Raw genomic sequence first — 21440 nt, forward strand, 5'->3', positions numbered from 1 at the left:
CTAGATGCATTATTTTGTTAGGAGTTACAAAAGAATGGTGCTATAATTCTATTGTCATTTCGTTTTTCTCCAGAGAAAATCTTCCTATTATCAACTGTTTTGCTCTACAGAGATAATTTATATAGAAAAGGAAGGATAAATGCTCCATCTCTCCCTTTATTTACAAATTTTGTTTATTTTATTTTTAAGACAGAGTCTCACTCTGTCACCTAGGCTGGAGTACGGTGGTGTGATCTCAGCTCACTGCAACCTCCACCTCCCAGGTTCAGGCAGTTCTCTCGCCTCAGCCTTCTGAGTAGTTGTGCCACCATGCCCAGCTAATTTTTGTATTTTTAGTAGAGACAGGGTTTTGCTATCTTGGCCAGGCTGGTCTTGAACTCCTGGCCTCAAGTGATCCACCTGCCTCGGCCTCTCGAAGTGCTAGGATTACAGGTGTGAGCCACCATATCCAGCCTAATTTTTAAAATAATAAATTGGTTTTCCAAAATGTGACCAGTGGGGTTTTTTTGTCCTTAGTCTTAACAGCATGATTATGAACTCTTGGACTTAACCATATTTGGTGTGTGTCTATCTGTTGCATTCACTACCTGTATTTAAACACAAATGTTCCCGTCTTTGGCCAGTGGGAGGCACTTCAGTTGGCCCTTGAGTCCTGTTGTCATAACTTTAACCTTCCTGGACTGGGATAGCTTTCTTGTTTTCTGGTGTGATGAATATTCTGATCTCATCTTGTGTATTTCCTGTCCCAGACCTGGAATCAGCCATTTCTCCAAGGAACCTGATTCCTTTCAGTGGGAAGTGGTTTTTAGAGACCATATACTGGCATGTAATAGCCTTTTATGTAAAAAGGACGAGGACAAATAAGCTGTATGACAATAAATAAAACGGTGGTAGAGAAACAAAAGAAACCAGCCTGGAGACAGTTAAGATATCATGGGTGATGAGTATAATTAGCCCCCAAAGAAGTCTGGATTTGTTTTTTTGTAACAAGGCTATATGCACATATTAACATCTTCATGTTTTCACTGATATGAAGTAAAGTTTGTATGTTTAAAACCTGGGCACAAGCATCAATCCCTGCAGACATTTGTCCTCTGTCTTGAACAGCTGCAAGTTGAAGTCTGTAGTATTCTGACACCTTGTGGTGGTTTTAGTTTTTGTGTGCAAAAATTTTTTTAAAAACCCCACAAAACCCAAACAGCCTGTGTTCATTTCTTATGGCTAATAGTTTTCATTCCTGGCAGTCGCATTCCTGAGAGGTTGCCTGTAGACGAGAGTTCAGCGTATTAAATCTTGTTTCTTGTCTATTTTAACATTAAAATTGTGATTAATTTTGAACGGAAAAAAAGGCTTTCAGATGGCATTTACTCACAAAGAAGTATGTATTGAACATGTATCTACTCAATACCTGTTACAGGGCTGGGCGTGGTGGCTCATGCCTGTAATCCCAGCACTTTGGGAGGCCGAGGCAGGTGGATCACAAGGTCAGGAGATCGAGACTATCCTGGCTAACACGGTGAAACCCTGTCTCTACTAAAAATACAAAAAAATTAGCCGGGCGTGGTGGTGGGCGCCTGTAGTCCCAGCTACTCGAGAGGCTGAGGCAGAAGAATGATGTGAACCCAGGAGGCGGAGCTTGCAGTGAGCCGAGATTGCGCTGCTGCACTCCAGCCTGGGTGACAGAGCAAGACTCTGTCTCAAAAAAAAAAAAAAAAAAAAAAAGTTACAGGTCTCTTTTATTTCATTCCATTGGTGTGGTCAGTCTTAACCCTGTCGAGTAAGTTAGCTACTGATATTCCCATTTCACCTAGGAGAAAACTAAGCCTAAGAAAAGTAAGAATTTGAGTTATTTGAGCCAGCACACAAGCTAATAAGTGGGCAAGATTTTTTTTTTTTGTGAGATGGAATTTCACTCTTGTTGCCCAGGCTAGAGTGCAGTGGCGTGATCTCAGCTCACTGCAACCTCCGCCTCCCGGATTCAAGCGATTCTCCTGCCTCAGTCTCCCGAGTAGCTGGGATTACAGGCATGTGCTACCACATCCAACTAATTTTTTGTATTTTTAGTAGAGATGGGGTTTCTCCATGTTGGTCAGACTGGTCTCGAACTCCCAACCTCAGGTGATCCGCCTGCCTCGGCCTCCCAAAGTGCTGGGATTACAGGAGTGAGCCACCGGTGCCCGGCCGAGATATTTATTCTATTTATTTTATGTAACTCCAACATCTTGTAATTTTCCCAAATGCCATATTGCTGTACCTTAATAAGATAAATATTTAAAAACAATGAGAAAATGATGGTTTTTAAAAACTTGGTGGAAAAATTAATTGCAGAGTACTGTTTGCTCAGTTTGGTTTGGAGGAATAAAATATGTCAGCCAGTCTGTCTTTCGTAGCCTGTCAGGAAGTAGCTATCTAGGTGTTTCAAACTCCTGTTGACATCACAGAAAAGATGAATTATAATGGGGGTTCCTGTTTGTTGCTGGTGTGTCTGGTATGGAAGAAAATAAAATTATCTGGTTTGTGTAGTTTTGTGTGTCATTATCAATGCTTCCCGAAATGTGTTTTTATTTGTTTGCTTGTTTGTTTTTTGAGACAGAGTTTCTCTCTGTCACCCAGACTAGAGTGCAGTGGTGCGATCTCTGCTCACTGCAACCTCCGCCTCCTGGGTTGAAGCGATTCTTGTGTCTCAGCCTCCGGGAGTAGCTGGGACTACAGGCATGTGCCACCACATTTGGCTAATTTTTATATTTTTGGTAGAGATGGGGTTTCACCATGTCGGCCAGGCTGGTCTCAAACTCCTGACCTAAGTGATCCTTGGCCTCCCAAAGTGCTGGGATTATAGCCTGAAATGTTAAGGTTATGTTTGTGGTTTCTGAACTACATGAACTCTTATGTCATATATTCAGATTTATTTTCATTAAATACATTTACTGGAGGTAGATTAAATCATACAACATGCAGAAAGTGACCAAGTGAAAAATATCATTTATGATGAATGCTCAGTCATGTGAAAATTGGTTTAATCAGTTATAAAGTCAGAATTTAGCTTAACTGACTTCAGGATTTCATTTTCTTTATAGTTGGAGAAGTTTTAGAATATCGCAGTTTATCACAAAAACTCCAAATTAAAAATCAACGCAGGCCAGGCATGTCTATAATCCCAGCATTTTGGGAGGCTGAGGCAGGAGGATCACTTGAGCTTAGGAGTTCAAAACCAGTATGGGAAACATAGTGAGACCTCATCTCTACTAAAAATAAAAAAAATTACCTGGGCATGGTGATGCACACCTGTGGTCCTAGCTCCTCGGGAGGCTGAGGCTAGAGGATCACTTGAACCCTTAAAATTGAGGCTGCAGTTAGCCATGATTGTGCCACTCACTCCAGCCTGGGCAACACAGCAAGACCCTGTCTCAAAAAAAAAAAAATCAATCTAATGCTGCCCACCAAAAGAAATATTAAGAGTATTTGGGGCCGGGCGCGGTGGCTCAAGCCTGTAATCCCAGCACTTTGGGAGGCCGAGACGGGTGGATCACGAGGTCAGGAGATCAAGACCATCCTGGTTAACACGGTAAAACCCCGTCTCTACTAAAAATACAAAAAAACTAGCCGGGCGAGGTGGCGGGCGCCTGTAGTCCCAGCTACTGGGGAGGCTGAGGCAGGAGAATGGCGTAAACCCGGGATGCAGAGCTTGCAGTGAGCTGAGATCCGGCCACTGCACTCCAGCCTGGGCGACAGAGCGAGACTCCATCTCAAAAAAAAGAGAGAATATTTGGCTGCTTAGAAACTGTTATAGGTGTTTCTTCTGGGGCCTTTGGGTCTGATTAGACATGTATCTCCAGTTGCACTTTGTTACAACCACGCCCTGCCCTCCTGGTCCAGAGCACGCTTCCTTTGATACACCTTCCCCGCAAATCTGCATAGGGAAGGTTTTCCATAAACGGTGCAGAAAATGGTCAACATTCACCATCTTCACTTCCCTTCCTTCTCCCCCCACATCTTTAAATTATACATTTCTGGTGCTTTTAAGTTCTCCCAAACAATGTTGTAGTATCGTGTAAAATCTTCAGCTGAGAACCTTGTTCCTTTTTATACTTCAAAATATCAAATCCATGTTTTGCTCTTTCCTTAATATTTGTTGTTTCTTGGCACATACATTGATTTTGTTCTTCATTCGCTGTGCCTGACAATCTTGTTCTGTTCTATGGCATATCTGTGGTTGGCCAAGTTCATATCATTGAAGAGTGCTGATGTTTGAGATCTTTCTTCATCTGAATTGATGACGATGATTCTTGTATTCTGAGAAACTAACATTTAAATGTTCTTAGACTTTACAACGTCCACATCTGTAGTCAAGGTCCTTGTAACCCTGCGTCCACCCTCTCACTAAACATAATAATTGCTACCGCTATTTCCCAGATGCAGAAGTCCAGTCTCAGGGTGGTTGGGATTTGGCCAACATAAACATAAGCACCTAAATTAGTGACAGACCTGGGACTGGAACCTGCAACTCTGACTCCGAGTGCTTGTTGGAACCCTTGGGTTTCAAAACACACAGCCTTCTTTTTCCTTCAGGTTAAAATCCTCCAAGCTACTGGGTTGCCACAGCATCTGTCCCACTTTGTGTTCTGCAAATACAGCTTCTGGGATCAACAGGAGCCGGTGATTGTCGCTCCTGAAGTGGACACCTCCTCATCTTCCGTCAGCAAGGAGCCGCACTGCATGGTTGTCTTTGATCATTGCAATGTGAGTTTGTTTTCCAGAGTAGGTCAGCATTTAGATTACTTATGTAAAAACAAAACAGAAAATGACCCTTGTTTCTTTGAATAATTGTACCAGTATATGTGTTGTAGAAGTTTCTGTAGAGTGTGGGGATTGAGTAAAAAGCGTCAATGCATCTATACTCCTCCACAACCCAAAGGTAGCTTTTGCGTGAGAAACAAATACATGTGTATGTATATATGCATATTCTTCTCCAAAGAAAATCTATGTCCTATATTAGATTATTGGAGAAATTATCTAAAACAGTTAAGAAACATATTTTAGAGAAAGTGAACATAGGTAACAGAAGAACTAACTTTATTGGGCACTGAATGCTCTGTGAAGCTCTTTGTTATTCCTTCATTTGGATCCTCACCGCAGTTGTCTTTGTTGATAGTGCATTTTTTTGTGTTTGTTTGTTTTGTTTTCTGTCACCCAGGCTGGAGTGTAGTGGCACGATCTTGGCTCACTCCTACCCCTGCCTCCCGGGTTCAAGCGATTCTCTTGCCTCAGTCTCCCAAGTGGCTGGGATTACAGGCGCCCACCACCACGCCTGGCTAATTTTTTTGTATTTTTAGTAGAGATAGGGTTTCACCATGTTGGCCAAGCTGGTTTCGAACTCCCGACCTCAAGTGATCTGCCCACCTCAGCTTCCAAAAGTGATGGGATTACAGGCATGAGCCACCACACCTGGCCGATAGTGTGTGTGTGTGTGTGGTTTTTTTTTTTTTTTTTTTTCTTTTTCTTTCCTTCCCAGCTGAAAACACGAACAAATCAGAGAGGTCATTTTGCCCAAAGTAGTTCTTCACTGGTTTGTCTGTGGCTGGTGACCAGCAGAATGTGGACTATTGGGTCCCCCAGTCTTTCTTGCTCCTGCACCACACTTGATCCATTTCATCTCTTTCAAGAGAGAGTCCTCTTTCTAATCCATTTGAAACCAAAATACTTCAGTGCATTAAAGATAGATAGAGAGGTGGAGACAACAACAGAGATAGGAGATTCTGTGATTTCTTTAATAAACTGTTTTAGAGCTAAATCCTAATTGCCATATGTTATCTTATAAAGATGGACAGGCTGGGAGAATTTTTACAAATTAGGTCTTTTTTTGGTGCTAATGATTTTTATTTTGTTTCTTTCCTAATAGAGATAGTTAACTTTCTAAAAAGTGGGAAGAAATGTTTTTGCAACACACTACCTTATTGCATATAACTTTTATATCAACACATTATAGATCAGTGTTGTAATACTTTATGCAATTATGCTTTTAAAAATAGCTCCCAAAATATTGCTAACAAAATAGAATACAATGCTGGTCTTACATACTAGACTTTTGATCTGAAAAGTTTTTAAAAATTCAGACTTATAGTTATGTTTAAAGTCAACCTTTTGCCATCCGAGCATTCATTATGGGTTTTAGATGATAGTTCTGTATAACTAAAACGTTCCGTTTTCTATTTTTTTCCCTGATATAATTAAGTATGTGATGTCTGGTATAAACAATCATAAGATTACCAGAAAGAGTTTGCTCTTCTGTAATTAGCTATTGTGTTTCAGGAGTTTTCTGTTAACATCACTGAAGACTTTATCGAGCATCTTTCCGAAGGAGCATTGGCAATCGAAGTATATGGACATAAGATAAATGATCCCCGGAAAAACCCTGCCCTGTGGGATTTGGGAATCATCCAAGCAAAGACACGTAGTCTTCGGGACAGGTGAATATTAGATGTTCATCTGATTCCATTTATATATATATATGTAATTTTTTTTTTTTTTTTTTGAGACAGTCTCATTCACTCTGTCACCCAGGCTGGAGTGCAGTGGCACGATCTTGGCTCACTGCAGCCTCTGCCTCCTGGGAGTAAGCAATTCTCTTGCTTAAGCCTCCCCAGTAGCTGGGATTATAGGCATGCACACCACACCTGGCTAATTTTTGTATTTTTAGTAGACACGGGGTTTCACCATGTTGGCCAGGCGGCTAATTTTTGTATTTTTAGTAGACACGGGGTTTCACCATGTTGGCCAGGCTGGTCTTGAACTCCTGACCTCAAGTGATCCGCCCACCTCAGCCTCCCAAAGTGCTGGGATTACAGGTGTGAGCCACCATGCCTGGCCAGATTCCATTTAGAATTTTTAAAAATTGCTGGAAATTAGTACTGCCGTTTATAAAGGTTACTATTTCCTGAGCATGACCAGTGTTCCCTGGAGGGATGGCGGTGTCTCCAGGGTATTAATCACACAATTAAACTTCCTTAGGGAAGTGAACTGCAGAGAATGATGGAAGAAAGTTCAGTTTGTAGCTGGTTAAGAAGAAACAGTGAAATGAATTTTGGAGAATAGTGACTTACTATTATGAATTACTTCTAATTAATTAGCTGTAGAGAGGATGGATCAAGATTCACTCTAGTGTTGACATTTTGTCTTTAGCTCATAGCTCTGAGTGGCATCAGTGTTGGAAAGAGGTAGGCTTCTTTGTGGACTTAAAAGAAAGCGTTAATAGGGAATGAATGAAATTGCATATGTTTGTGCTTTTCATCTAATTAGAGATGAAAACCAGACTTTTTTGCATTTAGATAGTTTAGCAAATACTAAATTAGAAAGTGACATTTGACATTTTTTTCTTGATTCTCTTCCTGACCTGAGAAAAATACTTGGCAAATCACTGAAGCATATGGTACTACCTTTGTCTATCTATGAAAAGACAACCCCTGTATTTGCTTTTTTTTTTTTTTCCTTTTTTTTTTTTTTAATAGTTTCAAATTATTTTAGATTCGGGGGTACATGTGCAGGTTGGTTACCTGGGTATATTGTGTGATGCTGAGCTTTGGGATATGATTGATCCTGTCACTTAGGTAGTGAGCATAGTACCCAGTAGGTAGTTTTTCAACCCTTGCTCATTCCCTGCTCCCCAACCCCTGGGAGTCTCCAGTGTCTTTTGTTGCCATCTTTTTGTCCGTGAATACCCAGTGTTTAGCTCCCACTTATAAGTAAGAACATGGGGTTTTTGCTTTTCTGTTTCTGTGTTAAATTGCTTAGGGTAACAGTGTCAAGCTGTATCCAAGTTGCTGGAAGGGACGTGATTTTATTTGGTTGTATTTTTTTATGGCTGTGTACTTGCTGCTTCTGTACATCCGATTAGAATTTCCAGTTTTTGAGTAACGACTCTGAAATAGATTTGTCATTACATCTTTTTGAACAAAGTAAAGGAGCCGTTTCTAGTTCCAATACTGTGAGTTTAACTTTGCTTTCCATTATACTTGCCAGTATGTACATGCATGGTACTCATTGAACTGCAGATCATTCTGAATTACGCTGTTTGGAGGTCATTTTGGTTGTTAATTCTTATGTGTGTAGGACCCTAAGCTGCCTGTAATGAAATAGAAATGTATGATTTTCCAAGAACTTCACCTATTTCCTAGATGGAGTGAAGTGACCAGGAAATTGGAATTCTGGGTTCAAATCTTGGAACAGAATGAGAATGGTGAATACTGCCCTGTAGAAGTGATTGCTGCTAAGGATGTCCCAACAGGAGGAATCTTCCAGCTTCGGCAGGTAACAGAATCGTAAATGTTTATATTAGATTCTTTGGTGCCAGAAAGCTTAATATTGGCTTCTTTTTAGCAGAAATGTTGGTAATAATGAAATCTAGACTGACTGAGTCCATTTCTTACATTAAAATTTTCCTATCTCATGTGTCACAAGTATTGCTATTAAATTTTTTTTTCTTTTATTAAAGTAGAGACACAGGGTCTCGCTTTGTTGCCCAGGCTGGTTTTGAACTCCTAGGCTCAAGCGATCCTCCCGCCTTGGCCTTCCAAAGTGTTGGAATTACAGGTGTGAGTCACTGCTCTCAGTCAAGTATTGCTATTTATAATATTTTAAAAACTAGTTCTGTTAGTTTAGGTAAGAAAAAGGTTAAAGGAAAACTTAGAATTGATTTGTAGGACGTACGCCAAACATATCAAACAGCTTTAGAACATTTAGGAAGACAAGGAGAAGCTATGTGACATGGCAGAAAAAATCAGCATTCAGACTCTAAAATGCTTGGGCTCAATTCTGGCTCTCCAGTGTCTTAGCTGTCTATCCCTGAGCAAGTTCAATAACCTCTCACCTTCGCCTGTTATGTAGATATGATGATAACACCACCTTCATAGGATTAATGTGAGGATTAAGAGAGATGCGTGTTTAAAGCATAGGGCCTGACATGCCAGGTGTTAAGTACACGCAGTTGGGTAGATACACATGCCAGAATCCACAGAGCAGAGAAGAATATGGGAGTGGCCACATAACCCCACGTGCATCTGCAGAGTCTGTGCTGCCAACCAACAGGGAAATTTTTAATTTAATTTGTATACAGGATTTGGAATTTTTTTTTTTTTTTTTTTTGCTATACCTTAATGCATTGTTTAGGAGACTGCTATGTTCTGTGAGTTTCCATACTTTAAAACAGTAGTAAAACACTAGAATCGCTCTAGAAAATGAGCGTAGAAAGCTTTCAAAGCAAAATAGAGAAAATTGAAGGAAAGAGAACATTTGCTTAAACGTTTAAGTTCTGGAATGTTTTAAGAGGAGGAGGATGATAAACACTTGTTCTCTGACCCCAGCAAATAAATTTTAGCAAAGTGAAAGGACTAGTTTAAATTAAAGCATGCGTTATACACATAAAATATAATTCTTTTTTTTTTTTTTTTTTGAGACGAAGTCTCGCTTTGTCGCCCAGCCTGGAGTGCAGTGGCACGATGTCCGCTCACTGCAAGCTCCATCCCCCGGGTTCATGCCACTCTCCTGCCTCGGCCTCCCAAGTAACTGGGACTACAGGTGCTCGCCACCACGCCTGGCTAATTTTTTTTTTTATTTTTAGTAGAGACAGGGTTTCACCGTGTTGGCCAGGATTGTCTCCTGACCTAGTGATCTGCCCGCGTCAGCCTCCCAAAGTGCTGGGGTTACAAGCATGAGCCACCGCGCCCGGCCATAAAATAGAATTCTTAAGGGTGTGAAGAACATCTTTTTCTGGGCATCTGTTAAAAAAATATATATGTCTTCTTCGAAGCCTTAGAAAATCATCTACTGGAAGGCAAGACTGGATAATTTTCTATGATTTAGTATAAATTGGATATTTAAGTATTTGTCAGACTTCTGACACCCTTTACTAAAAGTGTTCAAAGAAATGTTGGTTTGTCAGGAAAGGACTTTTTGAAGGATATGCTTCTTTACCTTGATGCTGAAAAAATCAAGTTCTGAAAGGATTTTTATTACATGATGGCAAAAACCGCAATTACTTTTGCACCAACTTAATGATACTAAGGACACAGAGGCCAGAAATTAGGTCCATTTGGATAAAAAGTCATGTGGAGAAAGAGCTGGAAAACAGAAGAGAAGAGGTTGCAGAAGCTTGTGGCAGCTGGTTTCGGAGGGCCTTGAATGCTAGGCTCATTTGAGTGTAGTATGTTTGAAAATTGGGTTGTATTGTTCTTGAACAGGAAGGTGGCAGAGGACAACTGATTAACTTTAACCAAGTGAAAAGTGCTGTTTTTGTAGAAATAAATGGTCAAATATCAGCAGTGACAGAAGTTCTAATAGTTTAAGTGTACTTTTAAAAGTTGTTCTGTGGAACAGTAAACCATTGCCGGATCCTTTCTCTCCTTTTCTTCCCTCTCCCTAGGAATCTTCCCTTAAAGTGCACACTTCACCCTTCACACTTAGGCACAGATTCAAAATAGATCACTTTGGAAAGTGCTTAGGCAAACTAAGCAAATAAAAGGTAGCTAATTGAAATGACAAAACTGTTTAGGCTATTAAAATATTTTCTTTAGGACTTTTCCCACAAAATATCTGAGGCTTAGTCCTTGGTGATACTAAATCAGAAAACATCTGTATCCCATCCATTCAAATGGAGCTTGATAGGATCATTGGTTGCCTTAGCTGATTTTCCTGATCATGCAGAGCTCTTGGGAACTAAAATCTGATGGAAGAGGGCAAGAGTAATTGACTTGCAATTGAACATTTAAATTCCATTTTTCAAATGCTATTTTACATTTCTAAAATTTATAAACCAAGTTTGAAGTCAGTAATTTGGGAATACTGTGAGTTCTCTTTTAAAATATTGCTTCATTGTAAATATATACCAAGTCCCATGCAATAAACAGTCTAAACAGTCATACTTGTATTTACTGATTATTATGTTTATAATTATACAATTAATATATTTATATTTATGACATATACTGCTATATCAGTAAATTATATTTTATATATTATATATACAAATTATATACGTAATATATTTACTGATATTTACTGATACTGATTTATTTATATTTACTGATATTATATTTATATTTACTGGTGCTTTACTCTTTAACAAGTCATATGTTTTTCTACAGTAATACTTTAACAACTGTATAGTGTTTTATTATATGTTTCACAATTTAAAGTTACCAATATTATATATTCAATTTGCGTCTAATTTTTTGTTCTTAAAAGTGCTTAAGATTTTTTGTGTATATGCATGATTATTTACTTAGTTCTCTAGAAAGTCAAATTGCTGGGTTAAAGGAACTTATATGTTTTTAAGTCAAATTGCCTTGCAGAAAACTTGCACCATTTTAAATTCCCACTTACAGTGTATGAAATTGTTTGTTTCATAAATGTAGGGCATTATTGGAAATTCCCCTTTTAAAATATATTTGCCAATTTAGGAAGTGAAAATACAGGTGTATCATGCTTTAATTTAATTTGGATGTATTTATTTATCAGTAAGTTGAACTTTTTTATTGGCCAACTGTTTGCATTTCCTTTGTTAGAATTTTTTTAATGTTACTTCTTATTGAAAGAATATGTAAACATATATTCTGTTTTTTAGCTCACTTAAAAGGGAAATGATTTTTTCTAATTAGTTTTTAAATTTGTATTTTAATGCTTAACAATAAGGTATGGTGATAGTGTCCGAATTGAACATTTTTCTCAACATCAGCCTGTAGGGGTCTCTCTAAACCAAATTTTTGGAAATCAAGAAACTGATTTTAAGACTCTAAATTGTCTGTGACCCAGGGGCAGTCCCGGAGAGTTCAAGTCGAAGTGAAGTCAGTGCAGGAATCTGGGACTTTACCACTGATGGAAGAATGTATATTGTCTGTTGGCATTGGATGTGTCAAAATTAGACCGCTCAGAACCCCCAGAATGCATGAGACCTTCCATGTAAGTTGCTATGCCTGTTATGTTCTTCTTGAAAGACAAAATCAGACCAGAGTGCCTTTTGGAACCTGTACGAAAACTACTTTCTGTGAACAGTTCTTTCTGTGAACCTCTTTGTTTACCTTTGCTGTCCTTTTTTGTGTCTTGTATTTTCATGGAATCATTGCATCGAACTGTATTACTGGTTTTGCCCTGGTGTAGGTGGCAAGCTGAGGGTTAAAACGTCTCTGCCTCCACAGATTCCACAGTGCCTGCTAGTGATTAACTCCTCAACATCACCCCACCCCTCTGGAGAAACCCCCTACTGGCTTGTAAAGACTATTTGCCAGCAGGTGTTTGATTTCCCCTGGTGAGTGGGACTATAAACCCAGCAGGGAGAGCATTGCACTGGTTCCCGAAAAGGTCAAATGAGTGTTCTTCACTCTTCTGTGAGCGGCTCCAACTTCCTGACAACTGTAAAACCCAGAGTGAGGGAGTGGGTAGGTGGGAGATGAAATAGTATATTAATTCAGTTGAAAAATATAAATTATGAGTAAAGAGTCAGATTGCTTAGCATAGCCTGATTCTTGGATAAATCAATAATTCAGTTCTATGTAATGTATTTTTTTTCTTTTAGGAGGAAGAGGAAGACATGGACAGCTACCAGGTAATTTAGCACCTGTTAATCTCATCTCAAATAAGCATGTTTAAAGTATATAATTACACATTCCTGGATCTGGCTATACTGTTATTTAAGGATTAAACAATTCATACTGCTTTTTTTGTTGTTTTAAAGTAAAACAGAGTAGGGAACATTGAGTGTTGTTTCATAGACCGTAAAGTGTTTTAGGAGTGGGAAATCATTTGTGACTGAGATCCTTTTCCAAACCTGGAGCTCCCCAGCCAGGCCCCCAAAGATCCTTTTCTCCGGATGCTCTTTCCTGGACATTTTCTGTCCTGAGTGAGTCACCACTCGTTGCCCTTATTATAGTTGTGTCAATCTGAGCTTCAGTCAACACTAGGTGTTTTGCATATTTTTGTTTTTTTGTGACAGAGTCTCATCCTGTTGCCCAGGCTGGAGTGCAATAGTGCAATCGCAGCTCACTGCAACCTCCATCTCCCGGGTTCAAGCGATTCTCCTGCCCCAGCCTCCCGAGTAGCTGGGATTACAGGTGCATGCCACCAAGCCCAGCTAATTTTTTGTATCTTTACTAGAGACGGGGTTTCACCATGTTGACCAGGCTGGTCTCGAATTCCTGACCTTGTGATCCACCTGCCTCGGCCTCCCAAAGTGTTGGGATTATAGGCGTGAACCACTGCGCCCGGCCGTATTTTGCATTTTTTAAGCCAGATCTTTCTTCCCCACTTCCTGGAATCATACAGCATTTGGAATCTGTTTTTTTACTTTCTTTTCCTAACCTTCTAAAGATTTTGTTTCTGTCTGTGCAGTTTCATCTGTTAGTCATTGTTCAGGACTGTCAGGGCTCTTTGGAGCCTGATTATGTCATCTGTGTAGTCACTGTCTTGGTTTTACATCATTCTAATTTGATAGAAATGTCTGCTTTCCTATAAGTTGCTGATAAAAACACTGTATCAGATAGGGTTAAATACAGAGTCCTATGGCACAACAATAGAGACTTTTTTCAAGCTGACATTAATCACTGTTCTTTGGATGTGATGTTTGAGTCCTCTGTGATTTCACTGAAGTAGATGTATCGCCTGTTTCTCCATCTTGTCCACAATAGTGTCATAGGCTATTTGGTTAAGTGCCCTAGTAAAGTCCAGACACACTATATCTGCAGCATTCCACTGACATACCCAGTCTTGTAACCTTATTAGAAAAGGAAATGAGGTAAGATTGGTATTCATGTAGGTGTTGGCTGGTAGGTTGTTATTCTGTTAATGACAACCCCTGTCCCATTTTCCCCTACCTGTTACCCCACAAAATGCACAAAAACAAGTGAGAGAAGCATTTACATGTCTTCGAGAGCCTATGTTGATAGAAAGCAGAAGTTACAAAAGTTAAAGGATTTGTCTGATTATTCCAAGGTACATAAATTGAAAGTGGTTTTTTGTTTGTTTTGTTTTGGTTTGGTTTTTGGAGACAGAGTCTTGTTCTACCACCCAGACTGTAGTGCAGTAGAGTGATCTTGGCTCATTGCACCTCTGCCTCTCAGGTTTAAGCAATTCTCTTGCCTCAGCCTCTCAAGTAGTTGGCATTAAAGGTGCACACCACCATGCCCAGCTAATTTTTATTTATTTATTTATTTAGATGAAGTTTTACTCTTGTTGCCCAGGCTGGAGTGCAATGGCACGGTCTCGGCTCACTGCAACCTCTGCCTCCCGAGTTCAAGCGATTCTCCTGCCTCAGGCTCCCGTGTAGCTGGGATTACAGGCACCTGCCACCATGCCTGGTTAATTTTTGTATTTTTAGTAGAGATGGGGTTTCACCATGTTGGGCAGGGTGGTCTCGAACTCCTGACCTCAGGTGATCTGCCTACCTTGGCCTCCCAAAGTGTTGGCATTACAGGTGTTAGCCACCGTGCCTGGGCAATTTTTTATATTTTGAGTAGAGACAAGGTTTTGCTGTGTTAGCCAGGCTGGTCTCACACTCCTGTCCTCAAGTGATCTACCCGCCTCAGCCTCCCAAAGTGTTGGGATTACAGGTGTGAGCCACCACGCCCAGCCATATTGGAAGATTATTGAGTCCTGTTTGTGGGTTTTATCCAGCAAAGAGACCTTTTAGAAGATTTTTGTTGCAGGTGCTTAAAGTTCTACCCCCAAGCCATTAGAAATAAAATTGGTTCTGGATACCTGAGAATGCCCTTTCTGTTCAAGAAAATAATGCTTTAAATTCTGAAAACAGCTGTTTTGAATGATGGGCGCAGTCAACTGGTGGTAGTAATAAATTATTATATACTACCTTACCTTTCCAAGGCATAGGAGAGTAAGGTTCTAAGATAGGAGCTTCAGTTTCAGATAGATTATCTTGACATTACATTGAACATGATTTTCCTTGCTTGCTTCCAGGATCGAGATTTAGAGAGACTTCGTAGAAAATGGCTAAATGCATTAACAAAACGTCAGGAGTACTTGGATCAACAATTGCAAAAGCTTGTCAGTAAACGTGGTAGGAAAAATGAATAGAATATTTTTCTCCCTTGCAAATCAGTGCATAATTAATTATTCTCCCTTTGTAGCCACATCAGTTAAGAACCAGATGAACACATCAGTAGTGGGGATGGCAGGAGCAGATGAGTGCTACTCCTTGTTTATGTCATACCGTTTATCCAGCTGTCATATCTTGGTGGAGGTCTTCCTCCCACCCCTCACAAAGAAAGAGAAAATACGGTGCACAAAGCATACATGGTCCCTCAAAGATGTAAAGGAAGGTGGTGACTTTTCTTACCCAGAGGGCTCGAGTCCTCTGACTCTGGACCAGTCACTCCTGTGTGGTCCCTCTGTAGGCCTCCCAGGAACTGAAGGTGGCCTCTGCAGGAGCCCACCTGACCTCCCTAGCTGTGGGTTGGTTTTTTATCACTGGGAAGCACTTGTCAGCTAATAACTGAAATATAGGCAAATCCAGTCTTTACTCGGGACAAAAAGATAAATGGCAAGTGAGGTTTTGGCATTGAATCCTCATTCTTGGTGTTCTAGATAAAACAGAGGATGATGCTGACCGCGAAGCGCAGCTTCTGGAGATGCGGCTGACCTTAACTGAGGAGAGGAACGCGGTGATGGTCCCCTCTGCTGGCAGTGGTATTCCAGGGGCCCCAGCAGAATGGTACGAACCCTGTGATGCGTCTTGTGAGGTTCTGAATGCTCACCAGACCATCTGCTTTTAGCTTGAATTTTGCGTGTGCTACGGTTAATGGAAGAGTCATAATAGCATGGGGGGAAATGTTGTTTAAATTAAAGGAACTGTTAAATTATTTTCATGAGTTGAGTAACTATGACCTAAAACTGTTTTATTAAATAATGTTGTTATTGGCCAAAGTCATTAAGATTTCTGAGAACTTAAATCAATATTTAATACCATTGCACTTAGCATTAAAAAAATAGTTAATATGTTAATTACTTGGGTCATTCCCTTAGAAGACTGCTCGGTCATAAGAAAATTGCATCTCCACGCGATTTTGGTTTTGGTGCTGGCTTAAACTGTGCTGTCAGCAAATGTTCTGTGCTACTTTATAGAAATTAAAAATAGTAAATTTAGCCAGAGGGAGCCCTTAAGTGTATCATTTTATGAGAAAGTAGGTTTAAACAAGAGAACTTCACTATAAACAGGTAGGGGTGTCTTATAAGGCTAAGTTCAAATGTCAGGGTACGAAGCAGCAGCTACAGCGGAGGCTTTGTGGCCTCTCTGATTCTGGATTAGAGTAAAATCAGGGCCAGGGTTGTTACCGCTTTGCCCTCTAACAGCCCTGAATGCCATTAAGGCTGTGTTCCTACATGCCTGCCACTGAGAAAGTAACCTGATTCGGATGCCATTTGTTCTTCATGTTTTAGGACCCCAGTGCCTGGGATGGAGACACACATTCCTGTTATATTCCTGGACTTAAACGGTAAGTTAGGAGGTGTTTTCTGAAGGCTTACCTCTGAAAATTTAGTGCCTCATAACATGTAGATTCCAACCAAGTGCATCATGAGGCAGTTCTGTCCTCCTAAGGCTAGAACCAGTTTGACGTGTGTCCAAGTCCCCTGGTTGTAGACAGACTGATTTCTATGTCATAGTCGAATATGTTTTTGACAGTAATAGGCGCACTTCACCATGCTCCTCACCTCTCATTCCTGCAGCTCACAGTGCCGTGTGGATGCTCTACTCTCCCGGTATTAGGATGGTAGCAGTGTTCTTCTGCACTGAAAATATTTTCTTCTTTAAATTTTTTTTTTGTTGAGATGGAATCTTGCTCTGTCACCTGGGCTGGAGTGCAGTGGTGCGATCTTGGCTCACTGCAACCTCCACCTCCCCAGTTCAAACGATTCTCCTGCCTCAGCCTCCTGAGTAGCTGGGACTACAGGTGTGTGCCACCACACCCGGCTAATTTTTTGTATTTTTAGTAGAGATGGGGTTTTACCGTGTTTGCCAGGGTGGTCTCCATCTCCTGACCTCGTGATCTGCTCGCTTCGGCCTTCCCAAAGTGCTGGGATTACAGACGTGAGCCACCGTGCCCAGCCTCTTTAATTCTTAGGGAAAGACTTCTCTCTGGAAAGGACAAATAACTAGTGGTACTTATGAAGCATGTTTCCTTCTCGTGGTGTTTTCTTAGCATTATCTAATAAATTTTTCACTTTTTCTATGAGTTCTTGTGCCATTCATCCCTGTATTACCTGTTTAAAACAAAACAAAACAAAAAAAACTGTCATTTTTTTCTGTTTCCCATTCACCCCCATGTCAAATATTTTGGGCCTGGATACATTTTACATATATTCTGCCTGTAGGAGTTCTGCCTGTAGGAGGGAAAATAGAAAATGGAAAGGTAGATTAAGGATCTAAAAATAAGTTGAAAGTCAGCAGTTAAATTCCTAAAACATCTGCAGAACTGTGTATTAACATTAACTCTCCTTAATAGATGAGTGTGGATGTCCTCCATGATTTTCTTCCACCTAGCTGACAGCGAGATGCAATCTCTGAGGCATTTAGGATCTCCTGCCACTTAGCTTATTTACATGGAAGATTTTTCTATGTATAGAGTTGGAGAATAATACCGAATAATACAGCCCCTGTCTGTTTGCCTGATGGGGTGGAAGGTGTTTGTTTTTTAATGTTTGCCACAAGTCCTTATCATGCTGTGGTGTTTTGAACTTGGCGCCTGAGGGTGATTCTGGCCTGTTCTTCTGTTAGGTTTCCTGGGTAGGTGAGGTGCTCATATTTGGGTGCAGGCAGGGATGTGCATAAAAAAGTGAAAAACAATAAGCTTAAGGAAGACGCGTTAGTCTGGGCATTCGAGGGGATGATCAGGACTTTGGTCAGCATGGTCCATGTTCTCGGTCCCCCCATGCCCACCTCCTAGAAAAGGAACTTCAGATGTCTGCCCATGAGCTCCAGGTGAAGGGGAGTGGGGAGGGCCAGGCTCAGGCCTGAGGAACCAGGGGACCATGGTGTAGCCCTTCTGTTTCCAGCCCATACAGCCAGTGGAACTTTCTGCTGAGTGTCACTGTCAGGCTCGTTTCTCACTCCTTCAGTGCACTAAATGGTAGGGAATTTGCGTTATAACCCAGTCACTGATATTGATGAGATGACCTTGGGTAACCTCTTAGGTATCTTGGTTTCATTTCTCTTCCCTATAAAATAAGGCAAAAATGTAGCAGATTGGATGAGATCATTTTTTGAGGCACTTTTTTATCTCTAAGATCCGTGAACTTTTAAATGGTCATCTTCAGTGTCATGTAAAATTTCAGAGCAAAAAGTAAATGAAATTTGAAGCAGAAGAATTTTAATAATCACATTGAAATTTAGCTGGTAGGGGTTATCCTTGAAAATGATCTCAGTATTTAATGGAAATTCTTTGCTTTTAGCTGATGATTTCAGCTCTCAGGATAATCTTGATGACCCAGAAGCTGGTGGATGGGATGCGACCTTGACTGGGGAAGAAGAAGAGGAGTTCTTTGAACTGCAGATTGTGAAACAGCATGATGGGGAGGTAAGGAAAGCGTAACTTGGGACAATCAGATGAAAAGTGGTTTACTTAACCTCTCCTCGAGCTTTTTGAAACAATTAATAAGGCAATCATGCCAGTGCTTTACATTTCTCAAAATACATAAAGGAAAACCTTTCATCATGACTTGCAGAAGAATGGAGCTTGAGCATCATCCATTCACCTTTTCCTTCCTTTCCTGGTAACTTGTACTGAGCTTTTGTGAGCAATTCAGGTCAGCAGCGGCCGGGAGCTTGAGGCTGTCTCTGTTCCTCAACCAGTGAGAGATGGAAGCACGGGTTGCGGAAGGGCATGGAGGTAAAATGGCACCAGGTTTGGGATTTGCTTTGGGTTTTTTTTGTTTTTTTTTTTTTTGTTTTGAGATGGAGTCTCGCTCTGTCACCCAGGCTGGAGTGCAGTGGCAGGATCTTGGCTCACTGCAGCCTCTACCTCCCAGGTTCAAGCGATTCTCCTGCCTCAGCCTCCCAAGTAGCTGGGACTATAAGTGTGTGCCACCATGCCTTGCTAAAAAATATATATATATATATATTTTTTTTTTTTTTTTTTTTGTAGTAGAGATGGAGTTTCATCATGTTGGCCAAGCTGGTCTTCAACTCCTGACCTGAAGTGATCGTCTGTCTTGGCCTCCCAAAGTGCTGGGATTACAGGTGTGAGCCACTGCGCCTGGCTGGGATTTGCTTTGAAATCCTTTTGTCAGGACTTTTTTTTTTTTTTTTTTTTTTTTTTTAAATTGAGATGGAGTCTCACTCTGTTGCCCAGGCTGGAGTGCAATGGCACGATCTCAGCTCATTGCAATCTTCACCTCCCGGGTTCAAGTGATCCTCTTGCCTCAACCTCCGAAGTAGCTGTGAGTACAGGTGCACATCATCAAGCCTGGCTAATTTTTGTATTTTTAGTAGAGATGGGTTTTCTCCATGTTGGTCAGGCTGGTCTCGAACTCCTGACCTCAAGTAATCTACTTGCCTCAGCCTCCCAAAGTGCTGGGATGACAGACATGAGCCACCGCACCCAGCCAGGATTTATTAAAAAGGAAAAGAATAGGTGAAGGCAATGTGGTGACATCTTGATTTTAATGGTTGAATCTGAGCGATGGGTATCTCACAGGAGTTTATTTTCTAATTTTGAGTATGTTTGAAAAATTCTGAAATAATCAGGAAGGAAAGCTGTATGTGATGCTTTGAGGACACATCATTACTTAGTAGTGTCCCTAAGAATCAAAACTTGAGTCTTAACAGTGAGGAGTCAGTCCGACACACACAGCGGCTGTGCATTCTGTGAACAGTGGGCCGGCACCCTTCCAGTTCAGCAGGGACAAGGAAGGGCTGAGGAGCTATTGCAGATTAGAGTAGGCTAGAGGAACATGACTAAGGCAGTGTGTGGTTCCGGGATGGGAAAATTGAAAAATTTCAATGTGGATTCTATATTAAATAATAATGTATTGCTGTTAAATTTCTTAGATATGATATGCAACTTACTTGAAAGTGGTTCAGCAAAAGTGATAATGTGTGTGTGTGAGTTTTGAGAAAGAGAAGCAAAAGTGGCCAGATGGTAGCAGTTGGTACATCGTGATGAAAGGGTTACAGATCACTCGACTGAATTTTTGCAACTTTTCTTGACATTTGAGCATTTTTAATACAAACTTTAAAAGTAAGCCAACTGGGATCATCATGCCCTATACTTTTCAGGCTAAGGTGATTGTGGCCACACTGTCACACTCCATTGTCTTTTCAGGGCAGCTGTCATAGTAGAACTTCGCTGGTGACTGGCATATGCCCTTTCAGCCTGAGCCAAGGTGGTTTCCTTGAAAGAGTTTTCGTGTTTCTGGAGAAGAGAGAAACCTATTTCCTCTCTGTCTTCTCTGCAGGCGAAAGCAGAAGCCTCCTGGGACTCCGCGGTGCACGGCTGCCCTCAGCTCAGCAAAGGCACGCCCGCGGACGAGCGGTTGTTTCTGATCGTGCGCGTGACGGTCCAGCTCAGCCACCCGGCTGACATGCAACTGGTGTTACGCAAGAGAATCTGTGTCAATGTTCACGGCCGGCAGGTTAGTCTTCCGTGGAAGAAACGACTCTAACCACAGTTGCGACCCGAGGGTAGGGCCGGGCAGTGCTTGCTCTAACCTTCTGTCCAAACAGGCTCCTGGGAGCACTGACCTATTCTTTTCTAGGTGACTGCTGCTGTCCTGTACCCATGCTTGCTTCAAGCCCCAGATGTGTCACTTGCTCCTGGACAGTATTCTTACACTGAATCTTTCTTAGGGCAGATTCACAAATCATGGTTATTCTTTTGGGTACCACACAGCCCTGTCAAGGGCAAGGTCAGTGGTTTGGTTGTTGCCTTTTTATCTGGGCCCTGTCAAATGAGGAGTTTCCCTCTTACTCTGCTGTTTCCAGGCTTTTTTTTTTTTTTTTAAGATAGGGTCTTGCTCTGTTGCTCAGGTTGGAGTGCAGTGATGCGATCATAGCTCACTGCAGCCGTCACCTCCTGAGCTCAGGTGACCCTTCCACTTCAGCCTCCCCAGTAGCTGGGACCACAGGCACGTGCCACCACACCTGGCTAATTTTTTGTTTTTCTTATGGAGATGGGGTCTCGCCATGCTGCCAGGGTGCTTTCCAGACCTTTTACCTCTTGCCGTCTTTGATGTGTATATTTGACTTTGGGATAAAAAGGTGAATAAGAAATGAGCCCAGTGCAGTGGTGCACACCTGCTTTCCCAGCAACTCAGGAGGCTGAGGCAGCGGGATTACTTGAGCCTAGGAGTTCGAGTCCAGCCTGGGCAATGTGTCTCAAAAAACAAACAAAAAAGTCTGTGTCCTGAAAGAGCCAGGTTGATTTGCATAGGTAGATACATAACAGGCA

At 41.2% G+C, this 21440-nt stretch overlaps 2 protein-coding genes across 9 annotated transcripts in view; one reads left to right on the forward strand and one right to left on the reverse strand.

Moving 5' to 3' along the window:
* The window catches only part of DCTN6 (dynactin subunit 6), a 1120059-nt gene that overhangs the window by 1046056 nt on the left and 52563 nt on the right, over positions 1-21440 (reverse strand). The gene's annotated exons all lie outside the window — the stretch shown is intronic.
* KIF13B (kinesin family member 13B) overlaps positions 1-21440 on the forward strand; it is a 194916-nt gene that overhangs the window by 122478 nt on the left and 50998 nt on the right. For all 6 annotated transcript variants that reach the window (XM_050802410.1, XM_050802406.1, XM_050802408.1 and 3 more), the window contains 10 exons: positions 4570-4740; positions 6310-6467; positions 8172-8304; positions 11803-11949; positions 12563-12592; positions 14956-15055; positions 15583-15709; positions 16435-16490; positions 18445-18569; positions 20449-20625. In XM_050802410.1, coding sequence (XP_050658367.1) covers positions 4570-4740; positions 6310-6467; positions 8172-8304; positions 11803-11949; positions 12563-12592; positions 14956-15055; positions 15583-15709; positions 16435-16490; positions 18445-18569; positions 20449-20625 — 1224 coding nt within the window. The remainder of the gene's footprint in view (positions 1-4569; positions 4741-6309; positions 6468-8171; positions 8305-11802; positions 11950-12562; positions 12593-14955; positions 15056-15582; positions 15710-16434; positions 16491-18444; positions 18570-20448; positions 20626-21440) is intronic.

This window comes from Macaca thibetana, chromosome 8 (assembly GCF_024542745.1).
Source record: "Macaca thibetana thibetana isolate TM-01 chromosome 8, ASM2454274v1, whole genome shotgun sequence".
Lineage (NCBI taxonomy): Eukaryota > Metazoa > Chordata > Mammalia > Primates > Cercopithecidae > Macaca > Macaca thibetana.